Source organism: Lycium ferocissimum, chromosome 2 (genome assembly GCF_029784015.1).
Source record: "Lycium ferocissimum isolate CSIRO_LF1 chromosome 2, AGI_CSIRO_Lferr_CH_V1, whole genome shotgun sequence".
NCBI classification, from domain to species: Eukaryota; Viridiplantae; Streptophyta; class Magnoliopsida; order Solanales; family Solanaceae; genus Lycium; species Lycium ferocissimum.
Genome location: NC_081343.1, coordinates 68,504,389 through 68,517,956, shown reverse-complemented (window position 1 = coordinate 68,517,956; position 13,568 = coordinate 68,504,389). Strand labels below are relative to the sequence as shown.

Genomic DNA, 13,568 nt, shown 5'->3' with positions numbered 1-13,568 from the left:
AAGTAGTGATGTAATGTCACTGGATATTACGAAATTAATGTTAGATTACACCAAATACGGTAAGATATAAAATATGAAAAGTTGAGATTTATAATTTATTGCAGAATTGGGAAGAATATTATGTTTTTATCTAGAGAAAAGACATCATTTCCCCCAAAAGATTTTAAAACTCACTTTAAAGAACTAAACTTAAGTTGTATTTATATACCTCCTTAAAAACTTTCATCTTAATTAAATACAACCCCAAACGTGGCAAAAAAAAATTAAAAGAGCAAAACACACAAAAAGGTGGACCCGCTAATATATATATATATATTATTATACAATTAAAAAATAAAATAAAAATAATATACAATTAAAAAATAAAATAAAAATAAAAATGCACCCTCCCTCCCCATCCGCTCCTCTTCCCCCACCCATTTGAAGAAATTGCCATTGACACTCATTTGAAGAACTTGTCATAGACACCCATTTGAAGGACAAATTGTGCTGTGCAATTTCGTCATTTTTGTGTTGTTGTTGCCCCCCCCCCCCCCCCCCCCCAACCCTCCACCCGCTCCTTTTCCTCCACCCATTTGAAGAAATTGCCATTGACACCCATTTGAAGGACAAACTGTGCCGTACAATTTCTTCATTGTTGTGTAGTTGCCCCCCCCCCCCCCCCCCACACACACACACAAAAAAAAAAAAACAACTCCTCTTGCCTCACCCATTTGAAGAAGTTCCCATTTGAAGGACAACGGTGCAATTTCTTCCTTTTTGGGCTATGTTCAATCATGGACTGAAATTTAACAATAATGGAAATTGTTGTTTGTTAAATTTCATGGAAATTCGTGTGAAATGAAATTTAACAACAATGTGAAAATTGCACGAACTGCCCATGATTTCACGAACTGGGCTATGTTCAATCATGGCGGCGTCGGTGGCGGCGGGGTGGTTGAGGAGAAAGAAGAAGAAAGAGAAAAACTAATAAAAGAAAAACAAAAAATGATTGGTTAGTAATTTTTTACATGGCAATGGCGTGGCAACGACGTGGCAATAACGTGGTAACGATTTGGCAATGACGTAACGCAAGTGTAATACACCTCACATTGTGAGAGTGGTATTATTTTTTTAGGATGAAAAATAATTGAAATGAAAATTGTTAAGGAAGTATATAAATACAATTTAAGTTTAGTTGTTAAAGTAAATTTTCGTGCCAAGTTTGGAGAGAAATGATGTCTTTTCTCCTTTTATCTATTAAGTTAAACATGTTGACTGAAAATAATTGCGATGGATCTTTTGCTTTGACTCCAGCAAAAGATGTCATGTCATTGAGTGCAAAATTCGAATATAAGTTTCATGTAAGATATGTACTAAATGACTACAGGGGAAAAGCCCAAAAATGCCTATCAACTACAAGGAAAGAATGTTGCCTCCATTTGAATTTAGTCATAAATATGCCCTTATCTATAATGAAATGACTCAGATTTGCCTCATATTATGAAAAATAACAATTTTGTTCTCCGTTTGAATTTGATCAGAAATATGTTCTTATCGTTGAAATACTTGGACAAATTTATCCCTCAAAACTAATGAAATTCACTTTTCTCGGTCAACCCTTTTATTATAGGGTCAAAGATTTATTTGACTTCTATTTTCTAAAACACGAGAGGAAGAGCAAAAGGAAAAGGAAGAAAATAAAGGAAAAGAAAAGAAAAAAGTAAGAATAAAAAAGGGTAAACAAAAACGAAGATTAAGTGAGAAGTTCTGAAATTTAGCAGTTTCAGCGTCAAACATAGTAACTTCTTACCCTCTGTTTGGATGGTTGTTTCTTGTGGCTTATTAATGTACAGTATGGTATAGTACAGTATGGTGTTGTATTATATTGTACTGTATTAATGAACACAATGTTTGGATAGATCAGTATCGTTTGTTGTGGTTTAATAACATTTGTATTATTTGGTTTGATTTGACACAACAGATAATAACTTGTAATTTTACTAAAATATCCTTAACTTTTAATTAGAAATTAATTTATAAATATTAATAAAACTCGGGTAAAGAATAAAATAGGAACTTTAAAAAATAAGTAGGTAGTGGGTGGGGGTGGTGGAGGGGTGGGTGGTTGTGGGATGAGAGTGGGGGTAGTGGGTAGTAGGGTGGGGGTGAATGGTTGTGGGAGTGGGGTTGGGGTTAGGTGGTGGTGAGGGGTAGTGGGTGGGGGTGGTGGAGGGGTGGGTGGTGTGGGATGAGGGTGGGGGTGAGTTGTTGAGGGTGGGGTTGGGCGGTGGTGAGGGGTAGTGGGTGGTGGTTAGGGTGGTGGGGGTGGGTGGCAGAGGAGTGGGGTAGTTGGAGGTGGGGGTGGGTGGTAGGGTGGGGTGGAGTGGGGGTGAGGGGTTGGTTGGGGTGGGGTAGGGTGAATGGTGGAGGGTGGCGTATAATGGAGAAATAAAATACGTAATCACGGAAAAATCACCAAATTCGTGATTTTAAAAATTGGGACTTTTCATAGTTATATAACAATGGAATGAATCACGAATTTACAACACCATACTACATAATTTGAAGAACAATGAAAACAAACATGATTTCATAGAAAATCATACATTAATGAACCACGGGAAACCACCATCCAAACAGGGGGTTAGACTCCATAGGAGTTCGTTCTAAATAAAAATATCAAACAGCTTCATAATTTTTACAATGTTTTCGATCTTTTGCGTGTATCCAACAGACGGAACAAGAAGAGCCTCGCTTAGATAGAGAACTGAAAGCTTAAAGCAAAAAAATTCTTCATCAGCAGGTAAAGTTATAATTACATGACAAATCCCAACAAATCAGAAAAATGCTAAAGCTGTTTGAAGGAGTAACACTATTCTATGTGCCAAAATCAAGGTAAATCAGATGATGCTTGAAAGCCTAGGCTAGACACTGTTTCAAAGTGTTGGGATCCTGGATCCTCCTATTCTTTGTTGTTTTCTTTTTTTTTCTTTTTTCTCTCTCAAGCAAAGAAAAACCAGGGAAACATAAGAAATTTTGGGATCTTAGTAGTTACAATTGTGTTACTGAGGCTGCAACATTCAAAAAACTCCATTGTCCTATTGAGTTTTCGTGAGTGGATTGTACAAAAAGACATGGTACCTTCAATTCACTACTTCATACCTCAAACCTTTTTAAGCCTATTGCAACAGGCATGCTCAAGAATCCGAAAAATACACTAATGAACCATTGGCAGAATGAGAGTGGAGTTGTGCTTGCAAATGTCCCCAGATATTCTATAATTATGATTTGGAACACAAGTGTTACGCTGAGAACTGTAACAAATACATAATTATCAAGCATTCCTTCCCAAACCTCTACTTTTTCCATCTCTCGGGAGTTCACTTCATTGAAGAGCTGCAAATAAGAATAAAAATAGTGTAAACCACTAGTGCTTCTCTTACACCACTATATTACTTCCTGGAGAAAATAATTGCAAAGGTCTTTCAAAGTTTTACCTGGCAAAACACAAATGTGTTGAAGATAATTGTATTGAGGGTTAGTGTAGCGTCAGGGCCATTTAGGCGAAATAATCCCATACCATTTGACTGAAGAAACCATATTACTAGGAACTGATATAAGGATTGTCCCAAGATATTCCGCCACATGACATTACTTATAAAATTTCCTGACCTGCCTACCGGGGCTCTTTCCATTAGTCCATCATGAGGAGGTTCTGTCGCAAGGGCAAGGGCTCCCAAAGTATCCATGATCATGTTAACCCACAGGAGTTGAACAGCAGTAAGTGGAGCAGTCCCTGAAGGATATTATGAGCAGAAGCATGATAGTTAAGAATATTATTCGGGTGCCTATGGAACAGAAATAACTGGAAATCTAAATCGCTTTAAAAGCATAGTACAAGAAGAGAAAGCTCCTGACCAGTGAAACAAGCTGACAAGAAGTTGACAACCAATGCAACAATATTAACAGTCAGCTGAAACTGAACGAATTTTTGAATGTTTATATAGACTGAACGTCCCCATTTGGCTACTGTCACAATTGTGGAGAAATTGTCATCCAGTATGATGACATCGGCACTCTCTTTGGCAACCTGAAACCCGAGTCAAAGGAAGTATGTCAGAATAAACTTACAAATTAACCACTCAATGTAGCAAACTTTGCCTTGGTTAGTCAATATAGATAGACGCTCGCCATCAGATAGATTCAATCCTTCATATTTTCATCAGAGTTTACATCAAGCTGTTTCGATCAGCTAAGAATAGTCAAACAAATTTCTCAAAACTCTTTGCTCGATACAACTTATTTCATTAGACGTGCAAACAGAATATTTAGACCAGTCATCTCAACTGTCAAGCCTTAGAATGAGTATGTTGTCAACCAAAGAAGAGGCAAACTTAAAAGAGTATTGGCGAAAATCCCAAGCACTTAAAGACATAAAATGCTTTTTATTTCTATTTGCTATTCAGTAGTACTTATCATCCTCCAATTAACTGTGCATGTAACTGCAATATCCAATGAGAATTTGGTACTTAAGTAAAACGCAAAACACTCAACATTTTAAACAACTTTCATTGGAAAGGACTGACGAGCGATTATATATTTACCTCAGTTCCAGCAATGCCCATAGCAAGTCCGATATCTGCTTCATGTAGTGCAGGAGCATCATTAGTTCCATCACCAGTTACTGCTACCACTTCATTAAATGTGGTACGCAATTGCTTGACTAACGTGTGCTTGTCTAATGGTGAAGACCTAGCCATCACCTAAATAAGTAAAGAGGTTGTAGTCAAGAAAATGGATTACACAATGAATGAGCAGGTAACTTATGTAAAGACAATCTGTTACAATTTCTTCATTCTCATTTGTAAACCGAAATGATTGAAGTACCTGAATTTTGGGAATTAGGTTTAGCATTTCTTCTTGACTCTTCTCTCGGAAAACTGGACCTTCAATGGCAATACCAGCATCAGTCAGTATACCACATTCCTTAGCTATAGCTGTTGCTGTATTGATGTTATCTCCAGTAACCATTCGAACAGTGACACCAGCTGAACGACAGAGCGCTACAGATTCCTTGACTCCGGGACGGACAGGATCCTTTATACCTACAATACCTATGCAAGTGTACCCAGAAACTGGAATATCAGCATTAGGGGAAAATCCTTTTTCCAGCTCCATATATGCAAGACACAAGGTGCGAAGAGCTTCATTGGCAAACTGATCAATTGTGGTCTTCAGATGGTTAGTAGATGTTTCATCCAAGGGAACAACCTCTCCACTTGAATTAATTACCTTGTCACAGGCAGCTAAAACTATTTCGGAAGCACCTTTTGTATGAGCCCTTAAACCTCCTTCAGGAAGCCCCAGCACCACACCCATGCGCTTCTTAGTAGAGTTAAATGGCTCAACTTTTATAAGTTTCCCAACTTGTCGTTCTGCCTGAAAATTTCCACCAAGTGCTAAACCAAATTGCAATATAGCAGTCTCAGTTGGTGTTCCCAATATGTCAGGTTTCCCATGCTTGGTAGCTACAACCTCTCCTCCAGTATTATTAAAAATTGACTGCAGCAAAGTTTTGAGTACAGAATCCGGGATTTCAGAACAAAGGGCGGATGCGTCACTCGGCTTATTCACATCCCTGACATTCATGCAGAAGCATGTTTTCACTACAGTCATGCGGTTGGTTGTTAGCGTGCCAGTTTTGTCACTACAAATAGTTGTAGCAGAGCCCATTGTCTCACAAGCTGCTAAATGTCGGACAAGTGCCTTATCATTCATCATCTTTTTCATGGCAAATGCAAGGCTTAATGTCACAGCCAGGGGAAGTCCTTCGGGAACTGCAACCACTACAATTGTAACTGCAATTGCAAAGTATTCCAATAATTCTCTAGCCTCTCCTGCAGACCAGCTCCAGTGGGATCCCTCTGTCAGTTTACGGCTATACATTTTCTGCACAAGTACTGCAAAAGTCACAACAGCAAAGAAAAGGCCTATTTTCCCAATGATTGTAGCCACTCCGTTCAGTTTGACTTGTAATGGAGTTTCATCATCTCCGCCTTCACTGAGAGTTGCTAACAGTTTTCCCCACTGAGTCCTCATCCCAACTGTCGTCACCAACATCTTACAAGACCCGTCTTGGACCTTGGTTCCAGAAAGAAGAAAGGGATTCTGAGCAGTGACCATCACTGGCTCACTTTCTCCAGTCAAACTGGACTCATCAATTAAAACAGAAAACCCTGAAAGAAAAAGTCCATCTGCAGGGACTTGATCTCCTATTGCTAAATGAACAATATCACCTGGAACTAGATCATATATAGACATCTTTTGCCTGTATCCATTCCTAGTAACTTGGATGGAAATTTTCTTTTTCTCTTTATCCAGGTCTCTGAACTGCAAAGATTGACGATAATCACTTGTTGCAGTAACAAAGACCACCAATAAAATACTAGCTACTATACCAAGACCATCATGAGCCCCATCTGGCCATCCCTCCATTGCAATGCCAACAAGTAGAGAAACAAATGCACACGCACCAAGGATCATGAGGGTCATGTCTTGAAGGGCTTCCCAAACAAACAACCAAAAGCTCCGAGCTTCACTTTCTTGGAATTTGTTAACTCCAAAAATCTCTTGCCTGCGGTTTAGAGCACTATAATCACGTGTAGATAGCCCATCGGTACTTGAAGTAGCCAGTTTATTTGCAATACCATCCGCTCCACCATGAAATTTCACCTTTTTCAGATCATGGCCTTCAACTATGGATCCTAGCTCTTCCGCATCAATTTGAAAACCAGCTTTTGTAACTTCATCAGGAACAGTGTAGTCACTTACTTGCACGCCTGCAAGTTAGAAAATTAACCTTAAGATTTCCCAAGGAGTTACCCTATTAAACCAAATGATAAATTGAAATTCACCTGATATGAACTGAAATGCAGCCTTGGAAACCAAAACTGCTACCCTTAGTTTCTCCTGCAACACATGAAACATAAAGTTCAACAACATTTAAGAACCGGCATTTTGTTCATGAATCTGTCGCTTCAGTACACAACACAAGACAATAGTAACATCAAATGAGACCAAGTTTTAATACAAGACTCTGATGCTGCAAACTGGCAGGCACCTCAATGCAACCAAACAATCACAGATGAAATCGGGCAAGGAAAACTTTTCCTTTTGAAAAAAGAAAAATTCTACACGAAACTGTTTAAAAAAGATCTATATTATAACATAACAAATCAACTGTGTTATAAATGTAGATATTGCATTTCATCATGTTGCCTAGTTACTATATCAATCAAATCAAATCAATTATGTCTCAATTTCTTTATACAAGCCATATACCGTGGTAAATAGACATTCTTATGAACAATCAAGCTGACACAACCATTCCAGCTCGCGTCCACTTAGAGCAGATGGAAATTTTGGTGCTTTAGTGGACATATTCTACGTCAACTCCTTTATTATTGTATACAATACAAAAATTAATCAGTGATATTATACATATATAAACAAGAAACTGATGGTAGAAGAAACAGAGAGAGTACATGATTGGTACGACGCATGGCAGCAGCCTCATATCGCTTGGAGAGATTTGCAGTGAAACGAAATCGACGTTTTGGATTCTTGACAACACCACAAAGGCTCCTCCATCGCCTTAGCATCTCATCCTCAGAGTGCTTTGGCTTCACTCCTCCAAAATTCTCATTCAAATAGCTCTCCATATTTTATTTCTTCTTTCCTTATTCTTCTCTACTAACTTACTACAAATATAAAGCAATATATAGACGAACCGTTACGTTCATAAAAAGGCAGCGCATTGGGAAAAACAGTAACGCGGTGAAAGAAAAAAGAGAGGAAAGTTAACTCGGGGTAAGAAATTTCCAAGACATTGTGATAAACGAGTTGGATAAGGAAAATAGTTGCAGAAACAAAAGTAGAAATACGTGGTGTGTTTAGGAGCTTTATGGAGACAAGGAGAATAATAATAAAAGAATGGCTTGAGGAGTGAAGAAGATGGATCCGAGTTTTGGGTGAGAGAATTGCTATGAATACTTGGTTCAACATTAATGGAGCTTCCTCAATTCATTTCTTCTTTTGCATTAAAACGGTCCTTCTTTTCGTTACCTTGTTTTATGGCTTAGTTGACCGAAATGGACGGGTGTCATATTTTATATTTCATGTACATAGTCTATTGGGCATGCTAAAAAGTCTATTAAGTAGTAATTACCTGAAAGAAAAAAATTTAATAGTGGGTATATATGGTCCTCAATTAAGACAATTAATTGAGGTAAAGCCAGTTAAAATTGTGGTGCTTCTCTTACGCGTTTGGCAGGCGCAGAACCCATATCCCTTTTGGTTCTTTTTTTTTCTTTCACTATAGCTCTTTTTTAAACATGAAGTTTTAACATAGTGGCATGCAATTTTAACATGAAGTTTCGGATTTAATTTTTAGAATTAAGAAAAATTCTAATACAAAGTGCTTTACCGAATCTTATGTGTGGTACAAATTCGGATGAATTGAATTCCAAAGCACATATCGAACGACTGAACACTTTAAAAAAAAAAAAAAAAAATCTGTGACATAGCTTTACCTTGTAGTTTCGCTGTAGACTACTAGACTTCATTTTCCAAGTAATAACTTGGCAAGGATGCCAATGAGAAGAACGATGTCTAACGACAACTCTCCATAGTCGCAACATTCTCTTAGCTTGACACATTTCTGTTCCAATGTCACATTCTAACCATTTTACTTTGCGTCAATTACCCCGCTCAGTATAGTCTTTTCCGTGTTGATCATTGTTGTCTTTTTCAACATGCAAATATTACGAACTTATGATTAAAAGAAATTCCCATGTAAGTAGATACGGTCAAACTTTTCGATAACAATTATCCTCTATAATAACATTTCAGTATAACGAACTAGTTTTCTTTAAAAACCAACTTTCAAAATATCTTTATCTATATAAAATAGGGACATAGGCCCGGTAATGTGGCGCTCTCTAAAACTAGAAAATCTATTTATCTTTTACCACAAATTTTTGGTCACCTTTTATTTTATTTATTATATAGTATTAAAAATAATCCAAAAGTCACGTCATTAACTATCTACATTCTTGCACATGTTCGCACTACTATACTCCTAATTAGGGATGGGCATGGTATGGTATATACCGATTACCATACCGAAATCGAATTTTTTATACCGTGGTTTTGGTATTATGGTATTTGGTATGCATTTTTAAAAAGTTTGGTATTCGGTACGGTATTTGATATTTATAAATAATATACCAAATACCATACCGAAGTATATAGTTACATATACAATTCATACATATTAGTATTAAAATACTAAAAACTATTTAATCTAGTATTAGTACCAAATTAATTGTTTAGATGTTGAAATTTTGACTCATTAAATTTGATTGAAATGCCCTTTTTGTCTAATTGATTTATGAAGGGGATTGCTTGTGGCTTCTTTTGAATATTTTTACATGTATAAGGTGTTAGTACGATATTATTGAGACGCTTCTTGAATAGCGAAGTCATAATTCTCTATTATATGAGTACATATAAGTCGAAGTCAAACAAACTATGGTTCTGGGTTATCGTTGCGAAAATACCGAACCATACCGGATTAATTTGGTATGATAATGATATAGTATTTTTAAAAATCGAAAACCGAAATTACCATACCGAAGTTTCTAATACCATACCATCCTGTACCATGCCCACCCCTACTCCTAATACTAAAAGTCACCATTCAAGACACAATGTTATGCTAACCGTTTCTAATTTCTACTCAATAGATATGTGCTTCATCTTTTGAAAGAAACAATGTTACGCTAACCATTTCCAAAAAGTCTTATCAAGTTGTTCTTTTATGGTTTTCTTGATCATATGCCTCATCAAGTTGTACTTTTATGGTTTTCTTGATCATTAAAGTATCACCGCAACCATATGCAATTATGTAATCCATTAACCACCTTCAAATTTTCTTTCATTCCTTCATATGTCTACCGTTCACAATGCCATTTATGTATTTAATAGATCTCCGCTTATCAATCTAGACCCATCATCCTTCCTGACTGATATGCATATCAAATTAATTTAGCGCATGATAGTCAACTGAAGTTTGTGCTTGAGTGGCTCCCCTTTGAATGACGGAGTCTTTGCATTGGAATGATATCTTTTTTTCTCCATTTAACTTTTACTTAGTCGGGATTTCAATTTGAATACCGATCGGTGAGAAACAAAAAAATTATGTTTTTTTTCTTCTATACTTTCATGATTGTACTTGTGTTTCAGGTTAACTGTCAAAATAGGATCTTCTTGCTTTATTTATTTGGTTTTCAACAAATGCTAAGATTGCAATATATCCATATGTTTGTGTTTCACTGATGACTTCATGTGCCCACTTCACCGGGATATGGAGTGGCTACTCAAGATATTTACTATAAGTCTTAAATTTAGTTGTGATAAGCAATGTTTCATTCCTTCTAATAAAAATACACAATGCAAGATTCTTTGAATATTCATACGTACAAACTTGTATGGGCGTTTGAAATATATAACTTTTGTTCTCGAATCTTCACCTATCTACTTAAAAAGTAAAAAACTGGGTTGGGAAGTAAGAAAGGGAAAAAAACAGAATAAAGGGACACGGAAATGAATAGGTCAAGAAAAAAAAAAATGGAAGGAATCATATAATTTGATGCAATGAATTTGGGACGATTGATTCAACTTTGCCTTCTTATTTAACCTTTCATTTTGTGTTGTAGTAATTATTTTAACTTGGATTTTAAACAAGGAGAAAATCCTGAAAAAGTTAAATTATATAGTACTGTAATAATAGAAAAATATCTTAAAGAAACCATTCATTGTTTACACTTTTTTACAGTAAAAACCCAAAAGATGTAGTTTCTGCTCCTATATAACTTATAATCAAGTACATCTAGAAAACTATAAACCAAGGGATGAGAAAAAGAAAGATGAATCTAAGAGTTATAAATAATCATAATATTTTGTATATTTTAGAAAGATTATTTCATAAATCCAATTAAGTTGTATTTTATAATTGTATCCACGCGAATAGATTTTCAGAAATAGAGATACCACTTCAAGCTACATCGAATAAATCCTCAAAGATAGAGGAGACAACAAAAAGTATTTTGAAATTTTCAAGGTAGAACAAAGAAAGGGGTCGAATGATCCTCAGAGTACAATTATAATTAAATATTCGCTCCCGTTCAAAATAAGTGAATTCCTAGCATTTTTTCACTATTCTAAAATAAATGAACTGGTCAAGGCCTAAAAAGGTTATCAATTAATTTTTTACAAAGTTACTATAATTTTATCTTATGAATTCTTCAAATCTTAGCTATTACTTGTAAGAAAAGTTTGGAGAAGGCAAAGGGTAATTTTGTCAAATGATCTTTTTAATTAGTGTAAATAATTAGCTTTACACCCCATAAATTCACTTATTTTGATCTGTAGGGGGTATCACACAAGCTGCGCTTAATTTTGACACAAATATTTTAATCTGTCTACTTTAATTTTAGTTTAAAGTATTCCAACGATTAGCAAGTTTGAATTACAAACCATAAACTCAGTTACATTAGTTTTTCTTGAAGAATCTAAGAATTAGTTTTTGTGTGTGTAAATTGTGGTCACACTAAAGGTGATTTATCTAGATATTTATCTAGACCCTAAACCAGGTCCTTATATTAATAGACATTTTAGAATGAAAACCTTATAAAACTAACACATTTTACTTAATTGTTTGTCCATGCACTGAAAAGTTAAAATTAAAAGGAGAGATGAACGTAGTGTGCACAATCTTATTACTTGATTGTTAATATTATATCTGAACATCTATTAAGTAGGAAGGTTACGCAATTAACTTCTCATTGAGAGGACCATTCCTTAAGAAGTGTCATTTTAAAACTACAAATAGGTAGGCAATGCTTTATTATCTGAATTGTTTTGCTTTATTTTCTTAAATATTTTTTTAAAATATGTTCGTCCGAGATTATATATTTGTTGTTTTATTTTTGGTCACCGTAAAACATGGATGGAGCTCCTCTCCATTTCCACTCTCTACATTTTCCCCAAGTTCCTATTTGGATGAAAGACACATGTCATAGTTAATAATTAATGATTGAGATCTGATTGCCTAAATCAAGGTCCTAACCATAGTTAGAAATGCAAATATTTTCTTTATTTACTCTAAAAAGATTTGACAATCCCAAAATTCTAGCTAAAACATTATCTCGCCTATAAATTAATCCTAAAATTTTCTTTTCCTATAAATTAATCCTAAAACTTTCTTACTTTCCTATTTATTACATGTCATATAAATGACTTATAAATTTTCTTTTCTTGAATTAAAATTAAAGCACGAAGTATACAAAAAAAAAAAATATATATATATATATGGGAACACATCCAGATGGACGGTGGCGGGGGCGGGGGGGGGGGGGGGATAAAGAAGAACTGCACACACAAAAAAAAAAAAAAAAAAAAAAACAGGAAGAGCATCTAATAAATAGGAAAAGAAAAAAAAAATCAGGATTAATTTATAAGTGAGATAATGTTTTAGTTAGAATTTTGGGATTGTCATTTTTTTTTAGAATAAACAAAGAAAATATTTGTTATTCTAACTATAGTTAGGACCTTGATTTGGTCAATTAGATCTCAACCATTAATTATTAACTATGACATGTGTCTTTTATCCAAATAGGAACTTGGGGAAAATGGAGAGAGTGGAAATAGAGAGGAGCCCCGTCCGTAAAACATTTAACTTTTATGTCAATCAAATTACAATATATTTAACCGCGCCAAGCGCGGGTTAATGAACTAGTTTTAGTATAATTATATAATCTTTATAATAACATCTGGCTATAGCGCCTAAAACTATTCAAGCAAAAAACGCCGTTGTAAAAAGGATTGATTGTATCAATATCGTGACTACAATTTGGCATCATATGACTATTGGAAATTTTTCATGACTGGTTATCCAAGTATTGGTCCATTATTGGAAAGTTAATATTCTTTATTCTGCTAAAATTACTCTGTTATTCACCAATCATTTAAAATCATTTTTATCGTAAAACGTATAATCAAGTCACTTATTTGCCGCAGGTCTATTTTACACCCAAAAAATTGAGATTAAGCCATCACTTATTTGCATGTTTAATCTATTAATTCAGACTATTTTGATTCGTCCAATTCAATTCAATCTGTTCATCTGACACCCCTAATTTATCATTATTATCAACATACGAATGTGACGATACTATTCTCTATATATTTAATAATTTGTTGGATATTTCCAGAAAAACCTCCATTTTATTTTACCTAATTATTTTCGTGTAGTAATTTATTAGTAAGTAGGACTAATTTATAAGATTGAAGAATGTACAAATCAGTTGCCACCCGTTTACCAGATTCACATAAGAAAAGTTTAGCAGAACACATATTGACCGTTGGATTAAAAGGAACGGTCTACAATAGATCCAGCTGGCGACTACAAACTGTCACGTTCTGGTGTTGATCGGACCTTTTTCTCGTGGTGACAGCCTCAATAC

The 13,568-nt window shown here is 35.1% G+C and overlaps 1 protein-coding gene across 1 annotated transcript; it reads right to left on the bottom strand.

Moving 5' to 3' along the window:
• Nucleotides 1–2,744: 2,744 nt before the first annotated feature.
• On the bottom strand, nucleotides 2,745–8,082 carry LOC132047081 (calcium-transporting ATPase 2, plasma membrane-type-like). The gene is made up of 7 exons (XM_059437976.1): nucleotides 7,527–8,082; nucleotides 6,897–6,951; nucleotides 4,870–6,821; nucleotides 4,587–4,745; nucleotides 3,901–4,072; nucleotides 3,480–3,778; nucleotides 2,745–3,378 (listed from the first exon to the last, which is right to left on the bottom strand). The coding sequence occupies exons 1-7, from the start codon at nucleotides 7,701–7,703 to the stop codon at nucleotides 3,139–3,141; spliced, it is 3,054 nt and encodes a 1,017-aa protein (XP_059293959.1). The 5' UTR covers nucleotides 7,704–8,082; the 3' UTR covers nucleotides 2,745–3,138.
• Between the last annotated feature and the right edge of the window lie 5,486 nt (nucleotides 8,083–13,568).

What these genes read in the sequence shown, in the direction of transcription:
- LOC132047081 (XM_059437976.1), bottom strand. Translation starts at nt 7,703, where the DNA reads ATGGAGAGCTATTTGAATGAGAATTTTGGAGGAGTGAAGCCAAAGCAC. An exon ending in CCATGCGTCGTACCAATCAT is followed by an intron (nt 6,952 to 7,526) that starts GTACTCTCTCTG and finishes CATGTGTTGCAG; the next exon opens with GAGAAACTAAGGGTAGCAGT. An exon ending in CTTGTCAGCTTGTTTCACTG is followed by an intron (nt 3,779 to 3,900) that starts GTCAGGAGCTTT and finishes AATATCCTTCAG; the next exon opens with GGACTGCTCCACTTACTGCT.